Source organism: Rhineura floridana, chromosome 4 (assembly GCF_030035675.1).
Source record: "Rhineura floridana isolate rRhiFlo1 chromosome 4, rRhiFlo1.hap2, whole genome shotgun sequence".
Lineage (NCBI taxonomy): Eukaryota > Metazoa > Chordata > Lepidosauria > Squamata > Rhineuridae > Rhineura > Rhineura floridana.
This window is the reverse complement of record NC_084483.1, coordinates 131,798,467-131,822,037: the sequence shown is the minus strand read 5'-3', so window position 1 is coordinate 131,822,037 and position 23,571 is coordinate 131,798,467. Positions and strand designations below refer to the sequence as shown.

Below are 23,571 nucleotides of genomic sequence, written 5' to 3'. Positions count from 1 at the left end.
GTTTGATGAAGCAACGGGGATTTAAACCTGCTGTTTCCTGGTCCTCAACTGCCATACAAATCCCTTTGCTACCTGACTGGGCCAATTTGTTGTTGTTGCAGAGAATCGTTTTGAGTTACGAAGAACCATAGTGAGGAGGAGTGGAATTGGGTCCCTTCAAAAGAGAGGCAACTCTTCTTGGGCTCCTTTCTGTGGCAAAGGAGCAAAGAGGTAGGTTTGTTTGTTTTAAAGTGACACCAGCCTTTACACAGAATACTTTGCAGCCCGCAGACTTGGATCTGTTATGGCTCCGTAAGGGATCCCAGGTAGTCATAAAATCTGCATCTCTTCTCCTGGTGACAGAATGATTTGCTTAGCGCCCTTTTCTTCAAGGGACATCAAGGGAGGACTCATATGTTAGAATGAGCCATCACAGGCCGCATGCACACCATACATTTATTCCATTATTATTCCATGGCTTCCCCCAAAGAATCCTGGGAAGCATAGTTTGTGAAGGGTGCTAGGAAACAGCAACTCTCACTTCTCACAGAGCTACACTCTTCGGAGAAGTTTAAGACTCAGTCCCTCTTCCCAGAGAATTCTTGAAATTGTAGCTCTGTAGGGGGAATAGGGGTCTTCTAACAACTCACAGCACCCTTCACAAACTACACTTCCCAGGATTCTTTGGGGGAAGCCATGACTGTTAAAAGTGGAATGATAATGGAATAAATGTATGGTGCAAATATGGTCACAGATACAGTATTGCAGGCAGTCCTCTTGTGTGACCTCAGACAGGAGTTGTTTCAGTGGAGTCAGGACAAGCGTTCAGTAGCCAGACTGCACAGACATGTATGAGCCATCCCTGAGTGGTGGAAGCCCCTGACCACTGCCAAATCCATGAATAGCATGAGATTCAGTGAATTTCAGGGATTGATTGCCACAAGATGTGGCAATGGCCTCCAGCACAGGTGTATTTTAAACCAGGATTTAGAGACTTTTGGGAAGGAAGGGTTAAAAAGGACTCTTGGGTTCTCGTCCTCCTCTTATTGCCTTGGCTGTCTCTGGCCTTCTCAAGGCCTAAGGTCGTGCAGAATCCTTCTTAAAACGGGAATCCTCAAAGCCGTTGGGCCCTGCCCGAAAGGCAGTGACAGACAGAGCGACCCCTGCCAAACACCGCACCGCTCTGTCTTCTGATTCGAGTCCCTTTCGGGATCCTTCGGAGCCAACCCGGAGATTCACTTGTAAACAGATCAAGTCAGAAAAAAGACCAAAAAAAAAAAAACCGGGGGGGGAGGGGGACAGAGGATTCTTTGAGGACAGAGAGCCACAGCTTCCCACCCACGCAACCCCCCCTTTTTTTGCAGGGACAAATTCTCCTTGTCTTCTGCTAATGTCTTCTCTGCTGGCTAATGAGCCCGACGTTGTACAGTAAATTTGCTGAGGAATCAAAAAGTATTTAAAAAGGGGTTGCCGCGTTGCCTTAATGAGGAAGGTTTTATGGCCTTTTCGGCTGCGGTCTTCCCAGTCGCCTCAAATAAAAAGAAAAAGGGAGAGGGGAGGGAGAAAGTCTATTCAACATACTTTAACTTAAGCTGCCTTTGCGGGGTGGGAGGTGGAAATACTCCTCCAGGGGCTGGAGCGGGAAGTGTGAGAGGGAAGAGTATAGAGACACGCAGGAGCTGGGAGTGAAAAAACGCCATTTGGTTAGGAGCAGATGGCTGGCTAGGGGGTTGATCGCGTCTAAAGGCGTGTCATCCCCCTTCAAGCTCGAATCCCTGAGGGCTCCCCTTGTCTTCAAAATCAATGAAAATTAAAGCGCAGAGAAAGGATGAATGGTTAGACCTCGAGTCCCTCCTTTGTTCGGCCCAGCTACTGGTGGGCAGGAGTTAAACTACAACAGCCTCCTATAGAAACACTTAAGTTAAACAGTCTCCCCGTTAGCACAGCAGCAGCATCTGAAAACGAAGGGGGGGGCACACACAAGGAAGAGATGGAGGGGGGAAGAGGGAAGGGAGAGTCAAGAAAAGGAGCTTTCTGCTTGATTTCCTCAATACAGAATCGCGTGGCATAAATTAAGTTGGAAAAGAATAAGCGCTTTGGGCAGGATTCTGATGGATTTTACGACGCCTTTCAGTTCTGCTTTGCAGGCCTAATCGAGAAATCTGTGCCGCGTCAATTTAACAAATCCTTGAGAGCGAAGGGAGGGATGTTAAAAAGGTTCGGAGAGACTTTGGGGTGTCTTTGGGGAAGGGTGGGGGAATCCAGCGGGAAGGGGAGGTTTTAAGCCCTTGCGCGTGCGAGTGTTTCGCTCTCCTTCCAAAACAGGAATGTCAAATGAATGAAAAATCGCTTGCTCCTCCTTCCAAACTCAATCCAGAGTTTAGATCCTAAATCTACAGAGCAAGGAAAGAAAGAATTCCATTAACCCCCTTCCTTTTCTTCCCACCTCCTCACTGACCATGTTGACACATGCCTTAGAAAAAAACAATAGGGAGCTTCTCTAGCGCAAGACACAAATGAGACCTCGCTGAAAGGCAGGTCTCTTGCGGCTTGGGAAGTCCTGGTTTTTGATGGATTGTACTCCAGCCTGACTGACGGTAGCTGGCAAGAGAATGCGTTGGTTACACAGATCAAGTTCCTGATGGCATTTGCAATATATAACGGTGTGGGCGTGCACACATTGTACATCACGCCTGTAGCATCTAAAGAAAGTGTGGTACAGAGGGGTTGGACACCAGCTTACTGTGGTCTTGTCCACACCTGCCCCTCTTGGTTGCTGACCCAAGAGATAACTGCTGCAATGACTTTTGGAATCGATCAGCTTCCAGGAAGCAAACATCTACAGTGTATTACTGCAGTTTTCTTCTGGTTTATAGGACTGGGCAGAAGGAGAGAAGATGGTCAGAGGATAGTTCTCCCATGCACAAGCCAACCAGATCCAGAATAATTTATATAAAACCATAATGTGCGTCCATCTGGAGAAAGATGTATCTAAAAGCCACTGATCTGAAACAGAAGCATATAGGATTTTTCACCTGATTGGATCAAAAGAATTGAGGCCATATCGCCCCTCCCCTTAGCTGTGTCCAAGTGACATACAAACCACTTCTAAATAGGTTATAGGAAAGTAAAATCCCTTGCAACCGAAAAGATTATTTCTACCAGTGTACTGTTTAAGAAAACATACATTGCAGAATATAGTTACAAGCCATTTCTGTTGCTGAGAATTTGCTGCCTGTGTCTGTGAAAAGTCACACATCCCTTGCGCGACTCATTTAATTATTTATTGCATTCAGGTTTCCTGCTCCAGCAGCTGTGCTCATGTTTAACAGCAGTATTCCCTTTCATTTTAGTTCTCAGTTGGTTAACTTGTCTTCCAGGATACCTCAACAGCACCCTGTAGCATAGAACTGAGGGTAGGAAGAGTGCCTAAATGAGGTTTGGAGAATGCCCATGTTCAAAATCCTGCTGAGAAGATAACTGAAAAGCCTTAAGTCAGTTATTTTCTCAGTCTAACCTACCTCTCAGGGTTGTTGGGAAGGAAAAAGCTAATCCCACCTATGCTGCCCTTAAACTCCTTGGAGGAAAAGCAGGAGAGAAACGTGACTTGTGAACAATGCCCACCAATCTCTCTGCTGACCCTGATAGTAAGCTCCAATAAAACACACAATCTTCTTCTCCCCTTTCCCCATGTGTGTATCCAATATCATAGTTGGATCTCTTTTATTTTCCTGGAGCATATGAGGCAACCAGCATCCCTAGAGAAAAAGAGAAAATATACTTCCAATAAAAAGATCTTAGAAAGAGGGAGAATTATATACTCGCAGCTAGAGAAAAAATTAATGACTTAAAATTCCAAGGACATTGTTTAAGTTGAACATTAGCAAGAACCTGGATAAAGGTACCTAGGGAGATGGTAGAATGTCCTGGAAGCTCATGAAGGCAAAAATACACACACTCTGTCTCTGCATTATCTCCTGCTTGTGTTTCCAGAAGGCATCTGTGGGAATGTTGTGTTGGAATGTATGAGGTTCAACTCCAACTTGGTGGGTTGAGGCTGCATGGGGTTAATAAGAGGGTAGCTAGAGAGCTAGACCTCTTGCTGGTTGAAGCTATACCTATCCCTTTGATCCTGCCAAGCAAATGAATGTTCTCTCCAGAGGGGAGCAGACATCTTCTCCTTGTTTCAACCAGGATGAGAGCTGCACTGGGACCAGTGCAGACTGCTCCAACATAGTTAGCTAGTTAGATGTAAGGACTCTTTCCTATCAAGCATGTACTTCCAGAATAAAGTAGTTGTTTCTTATTTTAAAGCTTAAAGTCTCTGTCTGACTAATTTGCAGGGAAGGTAAAATCTTAGCAAAGATTCAAACACACACACACGGCTTGCTCAATACTCTCCGTTCTGCAGCACTACACAACTTTGCTACGCCTCTCAATAGAGAGAAATTCCGACATGTTGTACTAGATGACTGTTGTCTGATCCAGTGGCAGAGAACCTGCTTGGTATACACAAGGTTAATCCTTCGTACCTCCAGGCAGGTCCGGGAAGGTCCTTTATGTCAACTCTGCTGCCAGTCAGTGTAAACCAGCTTTCTGAGACTTCCTGACATACATGAGTAAGCAGTTTTGGAGCCCCCTTTAAATAAAGGCAAAGTCATTTCAGAATAAGATGATGCCATGAAGCTACTTTACACCACGTCTGGCCTGTCTGGTCCAATACCGTCTTCTAGAGCTGGCAATGGCTCTTTCAGGCCTCAAGCAACGTGAGATCAAAGCTGGGGCCTTCTGTCTGTAAATCATGCCTTCTGCCACTGAGCTAGGCCTCCTCTCTAAAATGTTAATCAATGCAAGAAAGAACCAAACCTCTTGCTATTTTGCAGGGAAGATCCAGGAATTCGCAGGCCATATCTGCTGCAGAATGAGTACCAACCCATTATATTCAAATTGGAGTTTCCAGTTTTCATGGCATCATAAACTGCTAGGAATGGCAATGCACATGCAATTAGTTATTTTCTTTCAATTGACCTTCACCACCAATTGGACTTGAAGAAGTGTTTAGATTGCCCCCCCATCACATGGCAAGGTAATTTCTGATCAAGACATCTGCTTCAGTCACATTACCTCACGCAAAAGCATATTCCCAATAAAAGTGGGCATAAAGTAGACTTTAAGCAAGCCATACCTACTGGGCACTCATTGTGACCAAATCCTCTTCCTTACCCACCAGCTTAAGCAGCCCCCTGAAAGGATCTGTTGCAATTCAAATGACATTTACACAGACAGTTACACCTTGTATCCCAATGAAGGGCCAAGCTGGCTTTTGCTGCCTGTTTACAGAGGTGTTTTGTAACAAGGCACAAACCTCCTCAGCCCCCCTTTTCCCCATCAAGTTGAAATTAGTCGCCTTCAAACTTTTTGTGTTCAGATCCTACATTTCTACTACCATTAAGAAGGAAGACTGATAGGGCTTGCCCAATCACCAGTGGTAAACTCTCTCTCTCTCTCTCTGTTTTAACCAACACAAAAGCTCCAGTGTCTGATGGATGTGTAAAAAATAATAATAAGGTGACGGTTGGCATAAAGTTTTTCCCCCTTTTAGGTAGGGAGGGGAAGGAAGGCTGGAAGGGATTTCTTTAAAAATGTGTGCACATTGTTGTAGAGGCAGTAGCGTGCGCCGAGGGGAGCTCTTTCTCTCGTTTGTATTGTGCTGGGAGCAGGTGCTGTCTACATTACCATACAGCTGAGAGCACAAAGGGCCAACTGATTCAGGCCTCACATAATAACAAACTGCCTTAATGACAGCCACGCGAACGACACACACCAAACTCACTTTAAAAAAAAACTAAGCTTGAAGGAGGAAAAAGGCAGAGAGAGGGAGTGTAAAAGAGGAATGGCGATGATGATCTTCTTCATACATGGAGGGGGAAAAATGAGAGGAACCGTTTCGTCCAGTTCACCAAGAATTCAGGGAAAGGAAAAAGGGAGGGAGTGCTTCTTTTGGGGCCTTTAAAAAGCAGGGCTGTTTACCCAGCCAAGCCTCCCCCGCCCATCTCCCCCGCCTGGAACTTAACACATGGGTCTTTCCCGGATTGCCTGAGCATGAAAGTCTCGGGGGTGTGTTCCGCATAATGATCAGGAAAGGGAGCGCACAGATTCCGAAGAGTTCTTGAAACTTTAGGAAACTTAACCGATCCCCCATCCCCAAAATCTCCTCTCCCCCCGGGTTCCCCCAGTATCATCAATCACCTCTCACAAACATAGCCACGTTTGGAAGGACCCGAAGGAACACACCACCACCACCACCACCACCACCACCACCTCTGGTTTTCAGTGCTAGTCTCCCTGGCTCGTCCGCGTTCCCTCACCTCCCGCCCTCCTTCTCCAGATGGGGACATTTATAAAACTTCAAACTTATCATTGCGGCCCACGTGCCAAGTTCAAGGTGTTCGATTTCAGTTGGGCGTAATGCTGATTTCATTCCTTCCTTCAGCTGAAGGATATCCTAAGGCTAAGGATAGACGTCGTTGCCAAGAATGTACTTTTAAAAAAAAGTGCGCGCGCGTGTGTTACATTTACACATTTTAAGACGTTCTAGATACCGGCTTGTTTTCTTGCTGAAGCCTGAGTTTTTCTGTGCTTATATGTTTAGACTCGAGAGGACGAGAGGTTGTGTGTGTGTGTGACCATCTCCTAAAGGCAGAAAAGAAAACCCTGTGTGTGTGTATGTAAGCGGGTGAGAAGGTTGATTCCTGCGGTTACCAAATTTGCAGGAATGTAAATGAGCCCCCCCCTTTTTTTTTGTGAAAGCCGCAGGGGAGGGGAAGAGACGGAGGGTTGCCCATTTTACAGCTCACTGACCATTTGGCGATCCATTGAGAGGAGAGCTTGGAAAAGTGGTTCCTTTGTGACCGCTCTAGCCAGATTGGGGGGCTGTTCATTTGCATCTCATTAGCCATGCAGGAGGCCGGCGAGATATAAGGCAGGCAGGCGCCCGACCGCAGGCAGATCCGCAGCGCTACAGAGCAAGCGAGCAAGAAAAGAGCCGACAGGCAGCCAGATCCAAGGCGAAAGCGAATATCACTCCTACCTAGAAAGAGAGGGAGACACACGGGCGCCGTCAGTCAGCTACTCTCGAGACGCTTTTAAAACAAACAAAAACAAACACCTTTTGCCTTTCTTTTTTGGGCTTGGATTCCTTCAAGAAAACAAAACAGACCGATCGAAGTTCTCTGCCAGAAAGTGGCGACCAGCAACCCGGCGGGATTTGAAGAGGACTGCTTGACAACCCGCTGCAAAGCTAAAACACACGCACGCCCCAAACACCACCACCACCCCTTTAAAAAAACAACCAAAAACCCAAAGCAAACCTCCTCTTGCCCTCTTCGCCTGAAGCCACCGGGAATTATCTCCTCCTCGTCCCCTGCGGGATTTCCAGATCGTTGATTATTTTAATCTGCTTTGGGAAGCCTTTTCTCCGCCTCTGGGAATTAACTGGCTTTTCTCTCCTTTTCCTTTGGTTGGAGAAGAAGACCGAAGCGCAAGGAAGCAGCAAAGAACTGCCGGCTAGGAAGAGGAAAGCCAAGAGGAGGGTAAAAGTTGTTCCTCGAGACTAATCCATCTTTTAAAAACAATCACCTCCCAAAGAGCTGTCAGTCATCCAAAGGGCGTATCTAAAACCGCATCGACGGGAAAAGAGCGAGCGAGAGGGACTTGAAGCGAATACATCTTCATTCTAATCGCCCCCCCCCCGTGCGCCCCGGCCAAGCTGGGAGTGAGAAGAGATTTATCGGGATCCATCTTCTTGTCAAGACGCTCCTTTTGTTTTGCTGCTTCCTTTTTCTGAAGAGACGTGAAGAAAGGAAACTCAAGTATCTCCCCACAGTCAACCCCCCGCACCTCAAAATGGGAGGTCAGCCCACGCTGACTCTCGTTCTCTTTTGCGTGCTTCAGTTTCCCTGCCAGGTAAGCCTCTGGGGTATATAATGTATGCTTGTGCATGTCGGGTCTGTTGTAGGGCTCTTGAATCTCACAACGCATCATTCACCGATGAAAACTTCGTGCACCCAGCCCGGAAACTCGGAGGTCTCCCTCCAGTCTAGGCGAGGGTTTTGGGGCTCGTGGCGGGAATCCGTGGCGAAGCGTTGGCCTCGTATGTTCCTGCCGACCTCCTCCCGGGCTTTAACGGAGAACGGTCTGCAAGCGCGCGCTTTCTCACGCGCGCGCCTACAGCTGAGGACGATAGCGACTTCAGAGGCTTGTTTCTGCCCTAGAATTGGTGGAACTCTGCTCTTGAGGCACGTGAACTCCACGTCGCAGTTTGCCCCCTATTGGAGTGTGGTGAGGTGCCACCACTGGGGAGCTTCGCCATTGACAATTCAGGGGCTTCCTGAATTGCCATTGTGTTCAGTAGGAAGTGGGTTACAGGCCACCCTCCCTACCCCGCCTTACTTGATATCAGGGGTGTAGTGGTCCAGGATCTCTGAGGTCTTAGACCCCTTACTTTTTTCGGAGTAGGGTCCCTATGTCTCCAGCGCCCCATGAGCCAATCGGCATGAAAAGGAGTATGGCAACCACTGTGAAGGGTCTTCTAACATGCTGCCTTGTCTTTTCATGCTGATTGGAGCCAATCAGAGTGAAAGGAAGTGAGTCAGCCACTCACTGAGAAGACTCTTCTCAGTAGCAAACACTCTCCTCTTTCATGCTTATTGGTTCCTGTTGTTGTGGGAGAAGGCATTAACAAGGATCTCCTTCTCAACCCTTCAACAAAAAAGGGGTGCGTAGGGCTGTGACTATCAAGAAGGGACCCTGTATTACACTACTGCTTGAAATGAACTTCCATTGATAAATTTGCTCCGCCCCCTCTTAGTTCTGGTGTCCCAGTCGCCAATTTGCGGCTCCGTTTATTGTATTCATTTATTATTTGACTTAAGTCTCGCCCTTCTTCTCAGTAGGAGCCCAGGGCGGCAAGATCGCTCTCCTCCTTCCTTGTTTCCTAGTCAAGCTGCTCATGGTGTCTCCCGCTCCTGCTTCCCTTTGTAGGTTTGGAGCTCCGGCGTGTTCGAGCTGAAGCTGCAGGAGTTCGTCAATAAGAAGGGGCTTCCGGGCAACCGTAACTGCTGCCGGGAGGGTCTCGGCGCTGCCATTCCCAGAGGCGGCGCGGCGTCCGGGCTGCAACAGTGCGATTGCAAGACCTTCTTCCGCGTTTGTCTCAAGCACTACCAAGCCAGCGTCTCCCCGGAACCTCCTTGCACCTACGGCAGCGCCATCACCCCGGTGCTCGGAGCGAACTCCTTCAGCGTGCCGGACAACGCCGCCAGCAGCGATTCCTCCTTCAGCAATCCCATCCGCTTCCCCTTCGGCTTCACCTGGCCGGTAAGTTTATCGGTGGCCCCGGTGCGGGTTAAGAAAAGTGTGTGTGTGAAGGAATGCAAGGAGAGGAAAGGGGCAATCTCGTCCCTCGGAGCCTTGGGTCGCCCATAAAGCACTGTTAAATATGCCTTTCTAGTATTGTTTTCACAAACACGGGTTGTAATTGTCATTCTGTGCATAAAAATACACTTTTCAGTTCTAGGTTAGTTAATGCACGCTCATTCTGGATGTTGTAGAAGACTGGGGAAAACTTACTTTGTAACTAGGAGTTTTATTCTCTCCAGTGGCTGTGTAGTAGAGTAGTTAAAACCTGGGAGTGGGATAATGGAAGGTGGTGATTGTGAATTCAGAACCAGGGTCTGATGTTTGCTCCATGGCAAGCAATCCAGAAGAGCAGTTTGAGTGTTTTTTTAAAAAAAACGGTTATTTGCAACCTTAGACCTGCTTCACAAATCTAGGCTTCTCTGTCACTCCCAAGCCAATGATGTGCAATTGCCCCTTCCAAAGACCTTATTTGTGCTGCCGCCTAGCCGACTGGAGGATTGTGGCTGGTGAGAATTAAGGTGGCCAGATGTCTTTTAATGTGAAGTATGCCCCTTAATTTAAAGGCACACCCTTTAGTCCAGAATGTTACAGTTCTTTGTATCATAATGTATATGAAACTTCTTGCCTGGTTTAGTTCTCCAGAGAGACAGCCTTGTGCGCAGTTCTGATCTGTTGGTAGGGGCAGCTTGCGTCTCCAGTCAGCTGAAGGGATAACAATTGTGACTCCATTCCCCTTGCCTTCCCATTATGGAAATGGCAATGTCATCATCAGTTTTGCCTGCAATTCCCAAAGGCTTCATCTTCCAGCTATCTTTTCTTTCTCTCTTCCCTCCTCATCCATTACCTCTCAGCGTGTAAAGCAAAAGTGTGAAGATTGACAATAATGACTCTCCTCCCGCTCTCTCCCCCACTTTCCCCTTTCTGCTCCTTTTTAACACCACATCCTGTACGAGCAGGCTGAAAAAACAGGCCAGGAAGCAACTTTTCAAAAAGCTCTGCCATTTCCTTGAGGAAAAGTGAAAACAGGCCGGAGTCAGGGGAACAACAGAGAGTTACGCTGGCTGAGCACAAATATTCCTGTCCCTGCTGTAGCCTCCTGTGATCATACTATTCTGCTGACAGTAGACATTTGTTCTCATTGTTTTCTGTGTTCTTTTAAAATCTTATTTTCCAGGGCACTTTCTCTCTCATCATTGAAGCACTGCACACTGACTCCCCTGACGACCTCAACACAGGTAAATAGCTTTTCCAAGTTCCATTGGAGGCTGTTACTTTATGGTTCTGTTCAGTTTCTGTGCTTTTTCACTTGTACTTTTCAGTGTACTTGTTTAGTCCCAATCAGCCACTTACTTAAAAGTAATCAATGGGGCAATTCTACCTGTGTTCAGGACCCGGGTTCCTCAAAGGCACCTCTGGCAACACATGGCTTTCACACATCTACTTTTAAAATCCTCACCCTTCCTGAGCCACTCTAGGTTTCTAGTGTAATCTCAAATTTCTCAGTTTATTTCAACCTCGTTGCTATCCCTCCACCCCACCCCAAATCTCTTTTGCAGAAAATCCAGAGCGCCTCATTAGCCGCCTGGCTACCCAGAGACATTTGACCGTTGGAGAAGAATGGTCCCAGGACCTGCACAGCAGTGGCCGCACTGACCTCAAGTATTCCTACCGTTTTGTGTGTGACGAGCACTATTATGGAGAAGGCTGCTCCGTCTTCTGCCGCCCCAGGGATGATGCTTTTGGCCACTTCACGTGTGGAGAGCGTGGAGAGAAGGTCTGCAATCCAGGCTGGAAGGGGCAGTACTGCACTGACCGTGAGTGTCCACAAGAAAAATCTCATCTGTCTTTCTAATGTTCTTTTGGTGCAGCCTATCTCTCTTACACATACACTCACACATACGTAGGTGCAAGCATGTGCCATTCTGATACTAGCGTAATCAATGAGATTCTCTTTGTTTTGCAAAAGAGAATTAAAAAACACACTCCAACAATTATAACAAAATTCTGAACCTGTAGGCATTAATGAATGAGATAAGGAACGGATAAAATGTAATTAGAATTGCAAAAAACAATGCTACAATTTTGTACACTGAAGGGTTAGCGCAACAAATAACATTTGACCCAGTTCTTCTTGATATCGGTAGATCAGTGATTTCACTTAGAGGGAAAAGATGAAAGGTACTAGGAGACTTCTTGTTGTATGTGAAGTTATGGGCATGATGCAGCCAGCAATGAACATTTTGAATTCCCCTGGTTTTAATGGAGAGCGGTAAATATGTGCTCAGTTATCCTACTGAAATCAGTGGGACTTGCAAGTGCTTAACAATAGCTGGATTGGATCCTTTGAAATTGTGAAAAAAAGGTGCAGAATTCAGGAACCTACCTAGAGTAAATATTGTCTTCATGACATATCAGAAAAATCATTCTGGGAGTTTTGTAGAAGATTTGGACAAATATTTAGAGTACTTCATTATCCCCCTATCCCGAGCAAATGAAACAATAGCTAATTCCACCTTAATGGTAGGTAATAGAACAGTGATAATCAGTAGGTCTGAATAACACATGAACATTATTTTATTAGTTGCCTGATTGCTCTGTGATACAATACACCTTTACAAAATTCCGCAGAGTTTGTTGTACATGACCATTAATCCGTAGTGTAAATCAAATATATCTTCAGGTCCTCTCTCTTATCTGTTGAGCACATATAGCAAACATAGCACCTGAATGTAGCCAAACAGATGACTTTGCAGCAAGTGTTAATTTGAACAAATACACACAAAAAAATGGTGTGTTGATTTTCCTTTCTATGTGATCTCAGACTTATTAGTTTATAGAATATATTGCAACACCTACAACTAATGATTTAATCAGTTGACCTGCTTTCTCTCTGTTGCATTTGACAAATACTGAAATAGTATAAGGAGGTCCACTCACATAAATGGTAAACAATATATCTAATATATTATATTAGGTTGTTGTCCTAAACACATTTACCAAACAGTAAGGACCACTAAATATAGTGGGACTTACTTATGTATAGCATTCCTCTGTCATACATGCTAAGATGTCTACAACTTCATAAAAGTTCTGCTCAATATGATGTACATGATCACTGGTCAGTAAAGTGAAATATATATTCTAATACCTCTCTTATCTACTTTGCTGTACAAGGTACATGCTAACATAGCAACTAAATGTAGCCAAATCACTATTTAGCAGCCTAGTCAGTTTTTTCTCTTTCAACCACATACTACTTATTTTATTAGCAGAGGGAGGACTTCTGTTATTGCCTTATATAAGGCTCACGGTGTCATTAAGTCCTAGAGTTAGTATGCTAGATTTGCTTGAACATTTCCAACTTGGAATGCCAGCAGACTCTAAAACAGGTGCCCCCCTCCGATATTGTCGGACTCTCTGTTCCCATCAACTCCAACCAGCATGGCCAGTGGTCAGGCATGATGGTGATTGCAGTTCGGCAACCCCTGGAGGGTCAAAGATCAGCCACCCTAACTCTGAAATCTTGATCTCTGCTAAATGCGCAGTTAAATAGATTTAAACATCAAGGTATAGAAATATTCATAAAAGTCCTTCTGCTGACTGAAAGCTGCATTTCTGCCCTTGGCTTTTTAGAGCTGTGAAAGATTGTTTTCCTTTCCCAAAGATCAGGCCAGCATATCTGTAGGAGGGGGGGAATCTCACTCACATAGAAATACAAGGGAAGTGTTGAAACTGGTTGACTAGAAGGTGAGAAAATGCAACCGATACTCTAATGTCAGTGAAAGCACTTTCTTTGACTTCAGTAGGATCTAAATTGCACCCAATGTAGAGAGGGAAGTTATTTTTTGTTTCTGAGTAGTTAGTTTCAGTTCTGGTCATGTCATTGATACCAGTAGTGATATATTGGGAGGAAGCATGAGTGTCTGCAGGAATTTTTTTCAGGGGAGGGGATGAAGTAAAACACTAAAAGGGGGAGCTGATTTCTGACAAAAAAAAGCAAAGTATACTTTCCATTAGCTTCATCTCAGGTTCTAAAAATGCTAGAAACTTACTTTTTTAAAAAAATGAAAACTGGGAATCTCAAGATTATGGCTCATTAACTCCTTCTCCTCCCCCCCTCCTGTGGAACTCCCATGGGAGAAAGGAGAAGTGCAATGATGAAAAGTGTAAAATTTCACTAGTAGATTATGAAAACTTTTTTGCCACTCTCCTTTATGTGTGCACGCTGTCTCTCACGCTCTCTCAGCTGCAATTACAGGCATTTAACAAATATGTATAGCCTGGCAATTTTGAATGTACTGTCCAACCCTAACGAGCCAGGGAGGGTAATAACACTAACAATGGCCAGGAGCTGTACCAAGCATCAGCCAGGAACCAGAAGGCCACAGTACTAGATCCCCATGCCCAAGGGGTTTTGGGGGTTGTATCTGTTAAAACAGCACCCCACCAGGTTACATGTCATGCCTCTTTTGAACCTGAAGGGACTTCCAAAAGCAGATTGTGATATGTGGTATGGGTGCCTGTTATTTAAAGGGGAAGAAAAGTTTAAAAATGTCACTGGGCATGTCCAAGCCTATGCCATCATGATATAAGATATGTCAAATGTAACTGCCACTTTTCCCCCAAACTATATTGAACGGACTGACATTGCCCATGCTCAGTTTCTATGCACTGACAGAGAGAGTTGGTAGATTTCTGAACAGTTTATGGCACAAGCCAGTATGGCAAACAGAGAGCTCGTGTTTTCCATCACAACATCTTACTGCTTCCTTTCATGTTAGTCTTGGAGGAGAAGAGAATAAAACAGTTTATGGAAAAGATTCCTTCTGACTCCTTATTGAAGTTTCCTTCTGTAGCCCCTTTGTATTACGGGTGTGGATAGTCCCCCTCCCCCCCTCTCTTTTTGGTCAGCTGTGTGTTTTATGAGCTACATGACACAGTTTTTGACTGGTGGTGGTGACGCCACCCAGAAAACAATGCAAAATAAAAATAAAATGTGCAGGCTTTCCTGGTAGGATCACTTGTCTCCATTCAGTTCACATTTTGAGACAATCCGATTACTGGTCCATCTTTTCCTCGTCTTCTGTTTCTCCTTCTTTTGGGCTTGTCATTGTCTCTGGCTTGCTTTGTTGAATTAAAACTTGCAATGCCTGCTTAATGAGTTCCATAACCAGGCAAATTAATGAGTCTTCCCTCCTGCCTCCTCCCAACCTCCCTCCTGCTGGCCTGCTTACTTCTTTGCTATGTCTGTGTGCTCCCCCAGCCCCTTCACCTTCCCTCCTCCCTTTTTGGGTGTGTGTGTGTGCGCAACAACTTTAGACTTATTTATTTGAATAAGAAAAAGTTTTTTCCCCTTCCCTGAGAAATCATGCGCGTGCCATAGATTAGATCTGGGCAGGGATAGGCTGCTGAAGAAGCACGTCGTGGCTCTGATTGGCTGCAAGAGGTTGGGGGTATTGTTGCAGTAGGGCAGCTGCTGGGAGAGAATAGACAATAGAGCAGCTGTCCTGGCTGGCACCCTGAACACCAGCTGTCCATCCTTATCTGCACGCATACACACACACACTTTCTGAGGACAGCAAGAGGAGGAGTTGTGTGCATAGATTGGCGTGGGGGCGGGGGAGAGGACTTCTGACCCTTACTGGGAAGAAAAGGCGGGGATGGGAGCGGTAGGGAAGGGAGCAATTGTGCACTCTCTTTTGTCCATGTGCAACTGTATTAAGAAGAATGTTCATCCCTGGTGATAAGTAAAGGACCCAGTTACTAAGCAAGATCAGTACTCCAGAGATTAATTCAGCTGCTGTGACCAACTCAACTATAGTGAAAAGAGTTTGACCCACTTCCAGAAAACCCACAAAGAGCTTATCTGTATATTTCTGTTTCTTTTTGCCTTGCAGCAATTTGCTTGCCTGGATGTGATGAGCAGCATGGATTTTGTGACAAGCCTGGGGAATGCAAGTAAGTGTTCAGAACCTTCCTTCCACTAACTCTTCCATTCCATCTGTCTGCCTGTAAACTGAATTTGAGAATCCCAGATAGATGATTTTAAGTGTCTTATGTTTTTTGCCTGATGGCAGTGTAAGAGATCCAAATAACAGAATCAAAACATCAGTTCAGAAATCAAACACTTTCCCATGAGTCTCAGCTTATATCTCTGTCTTTGTTCAGCTTTACTTGGAAAGAAAGAGATCAAATAGGGCTTGCTTCCTAGTAGGAATGCATGGGCCTTCAGCCATAAGGAGTACACAGTGCTCTGGATCTCTCCTTTTGAGGTCATGGCAAAATTATAATGGATTCTCCAACTGACTGAATCAAGCTGCAATCATTAGGCAGTGAGGTGCTATTGTTGCAGTAGCCAAATTTAGTTGAGACCTGGTGTGCTGTAGTATAGAAGATGGAATGTTATACTTGGAGGAGGGTGACCTGGGTTTAAATCTGCTGAATTTTTATTTTATTTATTTAACAAAATTTATATACCACTTGAATGTAAACACCACTAAGTGGCTTACAAAAAACATTAAAACTGTCAATAAAATAGTTAAAAACAAGTAACTAAAACATATTTAAAACAGCTGCCAACTAAATAAATGTGAAACAGATCAATATCTATGTCTGGATAGGCTTGCCTAAACAAAGTTCTAAGCAAGAAAATATGTGGCCCTCAGAACGCCTCTCTCCCTCTCTCTCAGTATACAGGGTGTTAAGATAAAATGGGATTGCCCCATGCATACTGCCCTGAAGGTCTTGGAGGAAGGGTAGGATCTAAATGTGATCAATAATAAACCAAAGCTACCATCTTAAGCACCCTGTACTTGGAAATAAGTTCCAGTGAAATCAAAGAGCTGGATTACCTATTTAGGAGTGGAATGTGAGGTTCTGTATTTGGGTAATGAAAGACGTGCCTGTTGATACAGTTTAGGAGTATGGCTTTCTTCACTGTTAAGGAAGTTTGTTTTTGTTTTATTTTGCTTCAATGAGTTTGCAGTTTGTGATAGGATTTCCTGTCCTGATAGCTTGGGTTTTCTTAACATTTTCATAGATGCCGAGTTGGTTGGCAGGGGCGTTATTGTGATGAGTGTATCCGGTACCCAGGTTGCCTTCATGGTACCTGTCAACAGCCTTGGCAATGCAACTGTCAGGAAGGCTGGGGCGGTCTCTTCTGTAACCAGGGTAAGTTATTCACCTTTACTAATAATACCCATGTTCTCTGTCTTCTTTAAGAATGCAACCTATACACACTTTCCTGGGAATAAGTTCTAGTGAAATTCTGTGGCTGTAAGCGATGTAATGTCCTTTTAGAACCATGTGTGCCCTTACAGATATGCCTGTTTTCATCTTCCATAGATCTCAATTACTGTACTCACCATAAGCCTTGCAAAAATGGTGCTACTTGTACCAACACTGGCCAAGGGAGCTACACTTGTTCTTGCCGTCCTGGCTATACTGGCTCCAATTGTGAGATTGAAATCAATGAATGTGATGCCAATCCTTGCAAGAATGGAGGAAGCTGTACGGTAAGTTTTCAAACTGTTTTTTAAATGATTTGAATATATGTTTATGGTCATCTCAGTATGCACTGCAGATTTCTAAATGCCGTGCTTTTCTTTTTTAACAGGATCTTGAGAACAGCTACTCCTGTACCTGTCCACCAGGCTTCTATGGTAAAAACTGTGAGTTGGGTGCAATGACTTGTGCTGATGGTCCATGCTTCAATGGAGGGCGATGTACAGACAACCCTGAAGGTGGATACAGCTGCCATTGCCCAGTGGGTTACTCTGGATTTAACTGTGAAAAGAAAATTGACTATTGCAGCTCCAGTCCCTGTGCTAATGGTAAGCTAAACCAGTACTTGACAGATCTATTCACGTTAGTGGGCATTTTGCCAGGAACATCAATGAGAAGTGAGTAAACCTCCCATTTCAGTTAATTTTAAGGGGAAGTCAAATGAACTTAAATGGAAAGTTCATTTATGTCCTTGAATGTGGAGTCCCATTTTAGCAGAAGAAGAGTAAGATCTAACCAAAGTTAAGCACTGTCATGTGAGATGTAGGCAGCCTGGGCCTATGTTTGCTTATTCAGATGTAAGGCCCAATTTGTTCAAGTGTGGCTTGCTCTGAAGTGTGCAGGGGGTAGCAGTCTTAATGCAGACTTTGGTTGGATTGTGCCAAACGCAAACTTGGTTGCATCTTTTTATGTTCATAGTGGATGAATATTGGCTTGGTATTTTTGAAGGGGGTATGTATTATTAATATTAATATTTATTGTCCGCCTTTCACCAATAGGTTCCAGGGCAGGTTACAAAATCTAAAATACAATATTAAAAAGAAAAAAACATTTCAATCACAACAGTAGGGTAGGTTCTGAAAACATACATGTCAGGAGCTGAAGGCAAGGGTAAAGAGGTATGTCTTTATCATTCCCTGAAAACTATATAGTGAAGATGGCAGACACACCTCTGTAGGGAGGGAATTCCACAGCTGAGGAGCTGCCACGGAGAAAGCCTTCTCCTGGTCACTATTCCCCAAACTTCTGAGGGTGGTAGAACTACCAAGAAGGCCCCCCTCTGCTGTTAACACCTGAGAGGGTCTGTAGGGAAGAGATGGTATCTGAGATACTTAGTTTTGGGCAGAATGTTGTTGGTGATTATTCTGAGAAGTTCCATGATTATTTTATTTGTACTTCCTTTCCAAATGATGCTCAATGTAGTTTATAATGGCAACCCTGACTACAAAATAGATAAAACTAGTCAGACCTGTGACAAAAAGTTGCAGTGTGGAGTGCTGTTGTTCAGGATTCCAGACACTCCGCTCCATTTCTTCCCTCACCTCCAGTTTTCTGTTCCCCTCCCTAATAGTCCTTCAGCATTCAATGTCTGCTGAGCATGCTCACTTCTCATTTGGGATCCCTCCCCCACCCCTTAGGAATTTTTAATGATGTTTTTTCTTGTATTTCTGCAAACCTTGGCAATTGCAGAGGGGCACATCTTGCTGATAATTCCCTCTTGAACACGAATGGTGGCATTTTGGCTACATAAGAACTGGTACTCAGTGAATCTGAGATTGCTATTAGAATTGGAGTCAACATAAATAGTCTATCGGAAGATCCTCACTAAGGGATCAACAGCTTCAGGGCTTTAAGCACAGGTTTTAATTCATGTAATACTTTTTCTGGAGTAGTCCTAGAGGCTTCAGTGTGTCTTTATATGAACTATGAGCTATATTTTTCACATATATGAAAAGATGCTGGGAGAATTTCTAAAGAAACTGTGAAAGATTGCAGTCTTATACATGCTTACCTGGAAGTAAGCCCCACTGAACTCAACAACTCTTTCTTCTGAGTAGATATGCATAGGATTGTGCTGCACATCAGTCTTACCTAGTATAAATGATATACTTGCATTTATACTAGGTAAATACAGTCAGCTTTCCCTTTTTGGCTGAAAAAAGTGATAAAGCTTTACTCGGTGGGTGGAAGGTTGCATGTTGGGAAGGTCCTTCCCCTCAAATGCTCCTTACACATAAAGACTTAGCATATTGGGAATAAGAATCTCCCCCCCCTTCCTCTGGTCATCTTCCTAATGTGTACAGGGAGGTCTTTCCTTCTTTAAAAAATATGAGCGAGTCCCCATACGCATGACAGCTCTTCTGTTTTGCTTCCTCTGCCCCAAAGTAACCTAAACTGGTTACAGTCCAGGGAAATTACCCCTTGGTTCTGCTGAATGTCTAAATTGACCCAAAGATTTTTTTAAAAACCCCTTGTTCATTCTCGTTACTCTTCCCAGGTTGTTTCTGTAATTGTATTAAGCAATAGATGCAGAGAGCAGAACCAGTTTGATCTTCTGCTTTTTAACTGAGGGTTGTTTCTAGTTCTATGATTTTTTAACTGAAATTTTTGGTGTAGATTTAATGCATGTTTAAGTAGGATATAATTATGCTTCAGGTTTTGTTCTGCTTCAGTTTTTAATAAATGCCTTGGACCAGTTTGATACCATGCCTGTGTCTTCTCTGTTTGTTTTTAAATCAAAATCACCTGGCTGGTGGTTGGGTTATGACCTGATTTGGATCTGGACATTATTTTCTAAAGAAGACATGCCTTTGAAATGCTGGAGCAGTGAAGTGTGGCTCTGACACATGCAACCACAAAACTTTTCGTTTATTTGTTTAAGAATTTTTATCTTGCCTTTCTGTAGGGCAGCTCAGAAATAACAACATACTCCTCAAATACAAAACATCCTCTGGAATCCTAGGCACATTTTATTAAGAAGTTGTCATTATGACATAGGGATATAGAATTCTTTTCAGCCCAAGTGCCATATTCCCTTGTGGGCAACTTTCCAGGGCCTGCATATAAGTGGTGGGAGTGGATGGACACACACACCACTCTCTATCCAAGCAAGCAAGAAATGTTATAGCCAGGTAAAATCACTAGAAGAGGGTGCACAGCAGGGCCAGTGACATTTCGGTCATGAAGGCATGGCCTGGGTAGAGCTCTGAGGCCTGGAGGGCCACAGTTGGCCCACCTTTGTTATAAAATATACAACTGACTTAACAAAAGATGCTTTAAAAGCCTGCTTATTTTTATTTTTGCAAGTTTCTTTAAAATCTTAGATTCTGATGGATCTCAGTGGGCAGTGTATTGCATCACACCTTGAAAGCAGTCTACCAGCTCTATGTATCAGAGTGAAGCTGCAATCCTATGCCTACTTACCTAGGAGTAAGCCCCATTAGACGCAAGACTTACTACTGATGGCACAAGGGTCCTCCACCACCCCCGCAAACCTTTCTGTTATCTCTCTTTTCTATAACTCATCTCTTTGGCCACGTTCTCCTTGCTTCCCTACACAATGAGAATAGGGAAAAATAAATGCGTTCGTTTGCTCTGAGACATCTACTTTGCAAAATCTTGGTCTTGATGGTGCTGTCAACAGGAAACAGAAAAGATGCCTCATAGAATTGAACCTGTGTCAAATTCCCACTTGACAATGAAGCTTGTGGGGGGCCTTGACTCAATCACTGTCTCTCAGCCTGATTGATCTCATAGTGTTCTTTTGAGAATAAAATAGGAAAATCCCATATGCTCCTTGGAGAAAAGGCCATTTACAGATGTAACACATAAAATTGTCACTCCTCCATGTCTGGGCTACATACTTATCCTTTGTCCTATCCAATGTTGTACAGGAGCTCAGTGCGTTGATCTTGGGAATTCCTACATATGCCAATGTCAAGCTGGCTTCACTGGAAGACACTGTGATGATAATGTGGACGACTGTGCTTCTTTTCCTTGTTTGAATGGCGGGACTTGCCAAGATGGAGTTAATGATTATTCTTGCACCTGCCCTCCAGGATACAGTGGAAAGAACTGTAGTACTCCTGTCAGCAAGTGTGAACACAGCCCTTGTCATAATGGGGCTACTTGCCATGAGAGGAACAACCGTTACGTGTGTGAGTGTGCTCGTGGATATGGGGGGCTCAACTGCCAGTTTTTGCTCCCCGAACCACCTCAGGGGGCTGTCATTGTTGACATCACTGAGAAGTACACGGAAGGTCAGAGTTCACCATTTCCTTGGATTGCAGTGTGTGCCGGAATTATCCTGGTCCTGCTCCTCTTGCTGGGCTGTGCCGCTGTTGTTGTCTGCTTCCGGCTCAAAATGCAGAAGAGGCAACAGCAGCCCGATGCATGCAGAAGTGAAACGGAGACCATGAACAACTTGGCCAACTGTCAGCGGGAGAAGGATATTTCCATAAGTGTCATTGGCGCCACCCAGATCAAGAACACTAACAAAAAAGTAGACTTCCATGGTGATAACGCTGACAAAAATGGCTATAAAGCCAGATACCCATCAGTGGATTACAATTTGGTGCATGAACTCAAGAATGAGGACTCTATTAAAGAGGAACACAGCAAATGTGAAGCTAAGTGTGAAACATATGATTCTGAGGCAGAGGAAAAAGGCGCAGTACAATTAAAGAGGTACGTTGAGGGCAAATGTAGTGCAGGGTGGCGGGGGTTGGGCCAGCGTATACATTGCAAAGTACAGGTGGCATGTTCTAGCTGGCTCCAAAAGCAGTGATTTATTCTACTCTCTTGTTTTCTCTTTGGTTTGCAGTGAACCATCTGAAAGGAAACGGCCAGAATCTGTATATTCCACTTCAAAAGACACGAAGTACCAGTCGGTGTATGTCATATCAGAAGAGAAAGATGAATGCATCATAGCAACGGAGGTTGGTATATTCCCTAACAGGCTCAAAAGGCAACCATATTGATCCAACATCCCAGCAGACTAGAGTTGGCCAGCATATTCCATTTGCTTATCAACACTGTGCTAAGACTAACTGAAATCAGATCTTGTTCTGAATATATATATATATTACATTGAATTCCCCAGTCTGTGTTCTTATTGATGCAACCCAGTTCTTCAGGTTATTTCCAACTTGATTTAATTGGTTTAGTCCATTGCGTTGGTCTGACTGAAGTCAGTGGAACTCTCCCAAAGACCATAAACGCCCTTGAAGGTATGCTGAAGGGCTGCAGTTCAGTGGCACAGAACATGTTTTGCCAGAAGATTGCCCAAGGTGCAATCCCCAGACTCTCCACCTAGGCCAGTCAGTATGTAGACATATATGGACCAGTGGTCTGACTTGGTATTAGGCACATGTCTATGTTCATAGGGAACTCCCCCTTAGGTTGTATGCCCATTCACTGCTATTGAAAAGCTACCTATTAATCCCAGCGACTGCAAAGGGGTATTGGATTAAGTTTAGGTACCTTAGTAATACGAAATTAAAAATGAGTCTGTTGAAAGAGAAATGTGAAATGCTGTGATTCAGGGGCAGATATCACAAGGCATCTGCTTCTGATAATGGATAAGACTTATACAAATAGTTGTTCCTGGTTTGTTAATGACTGGAGAAATTGGTTCATCCTCCTTCCATGATGGATTAATCAGCTTTGCAAATAATTCCACAGAAGTGATTAATTTACACAAATTATCATTCAACCACCTGTACGTACTTACATGGCGGGGTGCAGGGTCACGGAGGGAAGAAACAACTTCTATCAAGTTTCCATGCCTGGACAAGATGCTTGTGACCAGACTAGTTGCTGTTTTTTTAAATTCTGGTATAGTACTAGAAGATCTCCTTGCATCTGATCTCTTGTACTGTCTACCATTATTTCATCAATTCACTATTTCTTTCTTTCTCTCCCTCCCTTCAACTTTCCACAGGTGTAAAGGAAAGGCGATATGGCAAAATTGTTGTTTTGAAACAATTTTCAAAGGTGATATGCCCCAATGAATGCTGCTGAACAAGAAAGGGAGAAAGATTCCTTCACTGACTGCTGCTGAGATACTAAATTCAGGCTGAGCTGGTTCTCTACTGAAGTTAGCGAAAGTGACTGCAAATAATACATGGTGGACACTAGGCCAGGGTCTGTGTTCAAAGATACCTGTTGCACTGCCTTTTATGACTATTTATCATTGCACTATGGTCAGTTGCTTTTTTTCTATATATATTTAAGTGAACGGATTTAATTCCTACATAAGAAGTATGCACTGCCTGAAGTGTATATTTTGGATTCTATGAGCCAGTCGTTTCTTGAATTAGAGATACACACACTGCCTTTATTGTCATTTTTTAATACTAAAATATGTTTTTACTAGGTGGGGAAAAGTGTGTTATTTTTTTTAAACTGTAAAAAATTATTTTCAGGATATTTGTAAAGCTTGAGTATTTTGTGATGTTTCCTTTTTATAATTTAAATGTTTTGGTAAATATGTACAAAGGCACTTCGGGTCTATGTGACTATATTTTTTTGTATATAATGTATTTATGGAATATTGTGCAAAATGTTATCTGAGGTTTTTTTTTTTACTGCTTTTTGTTAATGAAGAAATTCATTTTTAAACTATTTTTCCAAAATAAATATTATTAATGATATCCAAAGTAACATTTGTGATTTTTTTATATAATACTGTTTGACCAAATTCTATCTGAAGGTATCGGGATTGATATATCAGCCTATTTCTAGTCCATGTCAAAGTGGCATGTCAATGTATGCAATTCTCAGGGCAGGGCTGCAGCCCAGTAGTACAGCATCTGCCTTACATGCAGGTTCAATCGCTGGCATCTCCAGGTGGGGCTGGGAGAGAAATCCTGGAGAGCCACTCCCAGTCAG

The 23,571-nt window shown here is 43.9% G+C and overlaps 1 protein-coding gene across 3 annotated transcripts; it reads left to right on the top strand.

Annotated features, from left to right (window-relative positions):
* The first annotated feature begins 6,642 nt into the window (after positions 1–6,642).
* Positions 6,643–23,247, top strand: DLL1 (delta like canonical Notch ligand 1). Of its 3 annotated transcripts, none has more exons than XM_061624436.1 (12): positions 6,643–6,707; positions 7,509–7,944; positions 9,022–9,354; positions 10,571–10,631; positions 10,953–11,210; positions 15,294–15,354; positions 16,436–16,566; positions 16,741–16,910; positions 17,012–17,228; positions 20,574–21,366; positions 21,503–21,617; positions 22,622–23,247. In XM_061624436.1, exons 2-12 carry the CDS (start codon positions 7,885–7,887, stop codon positions 22,625–22,627), a joined length of 2,205 nt encoding a protein of 734 aa, XP_061480420.1. In that variant the 5' UTR covers positions 6,643–6,707; positions 7,509–7,884; the 3' UTR covers positions 22,628–23,247. The 3 variants fall into 3 exon arrangements, with proteins under 3 accessions (XP_061480420.1, XP_061480419.1, XP_061480418.1); XM_061624435.1 differs by having other exon boundaries at positions 6,664–6,715; XM_061624434.1 differs by lacking the exon at positions 6,643–6,707 and having other exon boundaries at positions 6,747–7,944.
* The last annotated feature ends 324 nt before the right edge of the window (positions 23,248–23,571 follow it).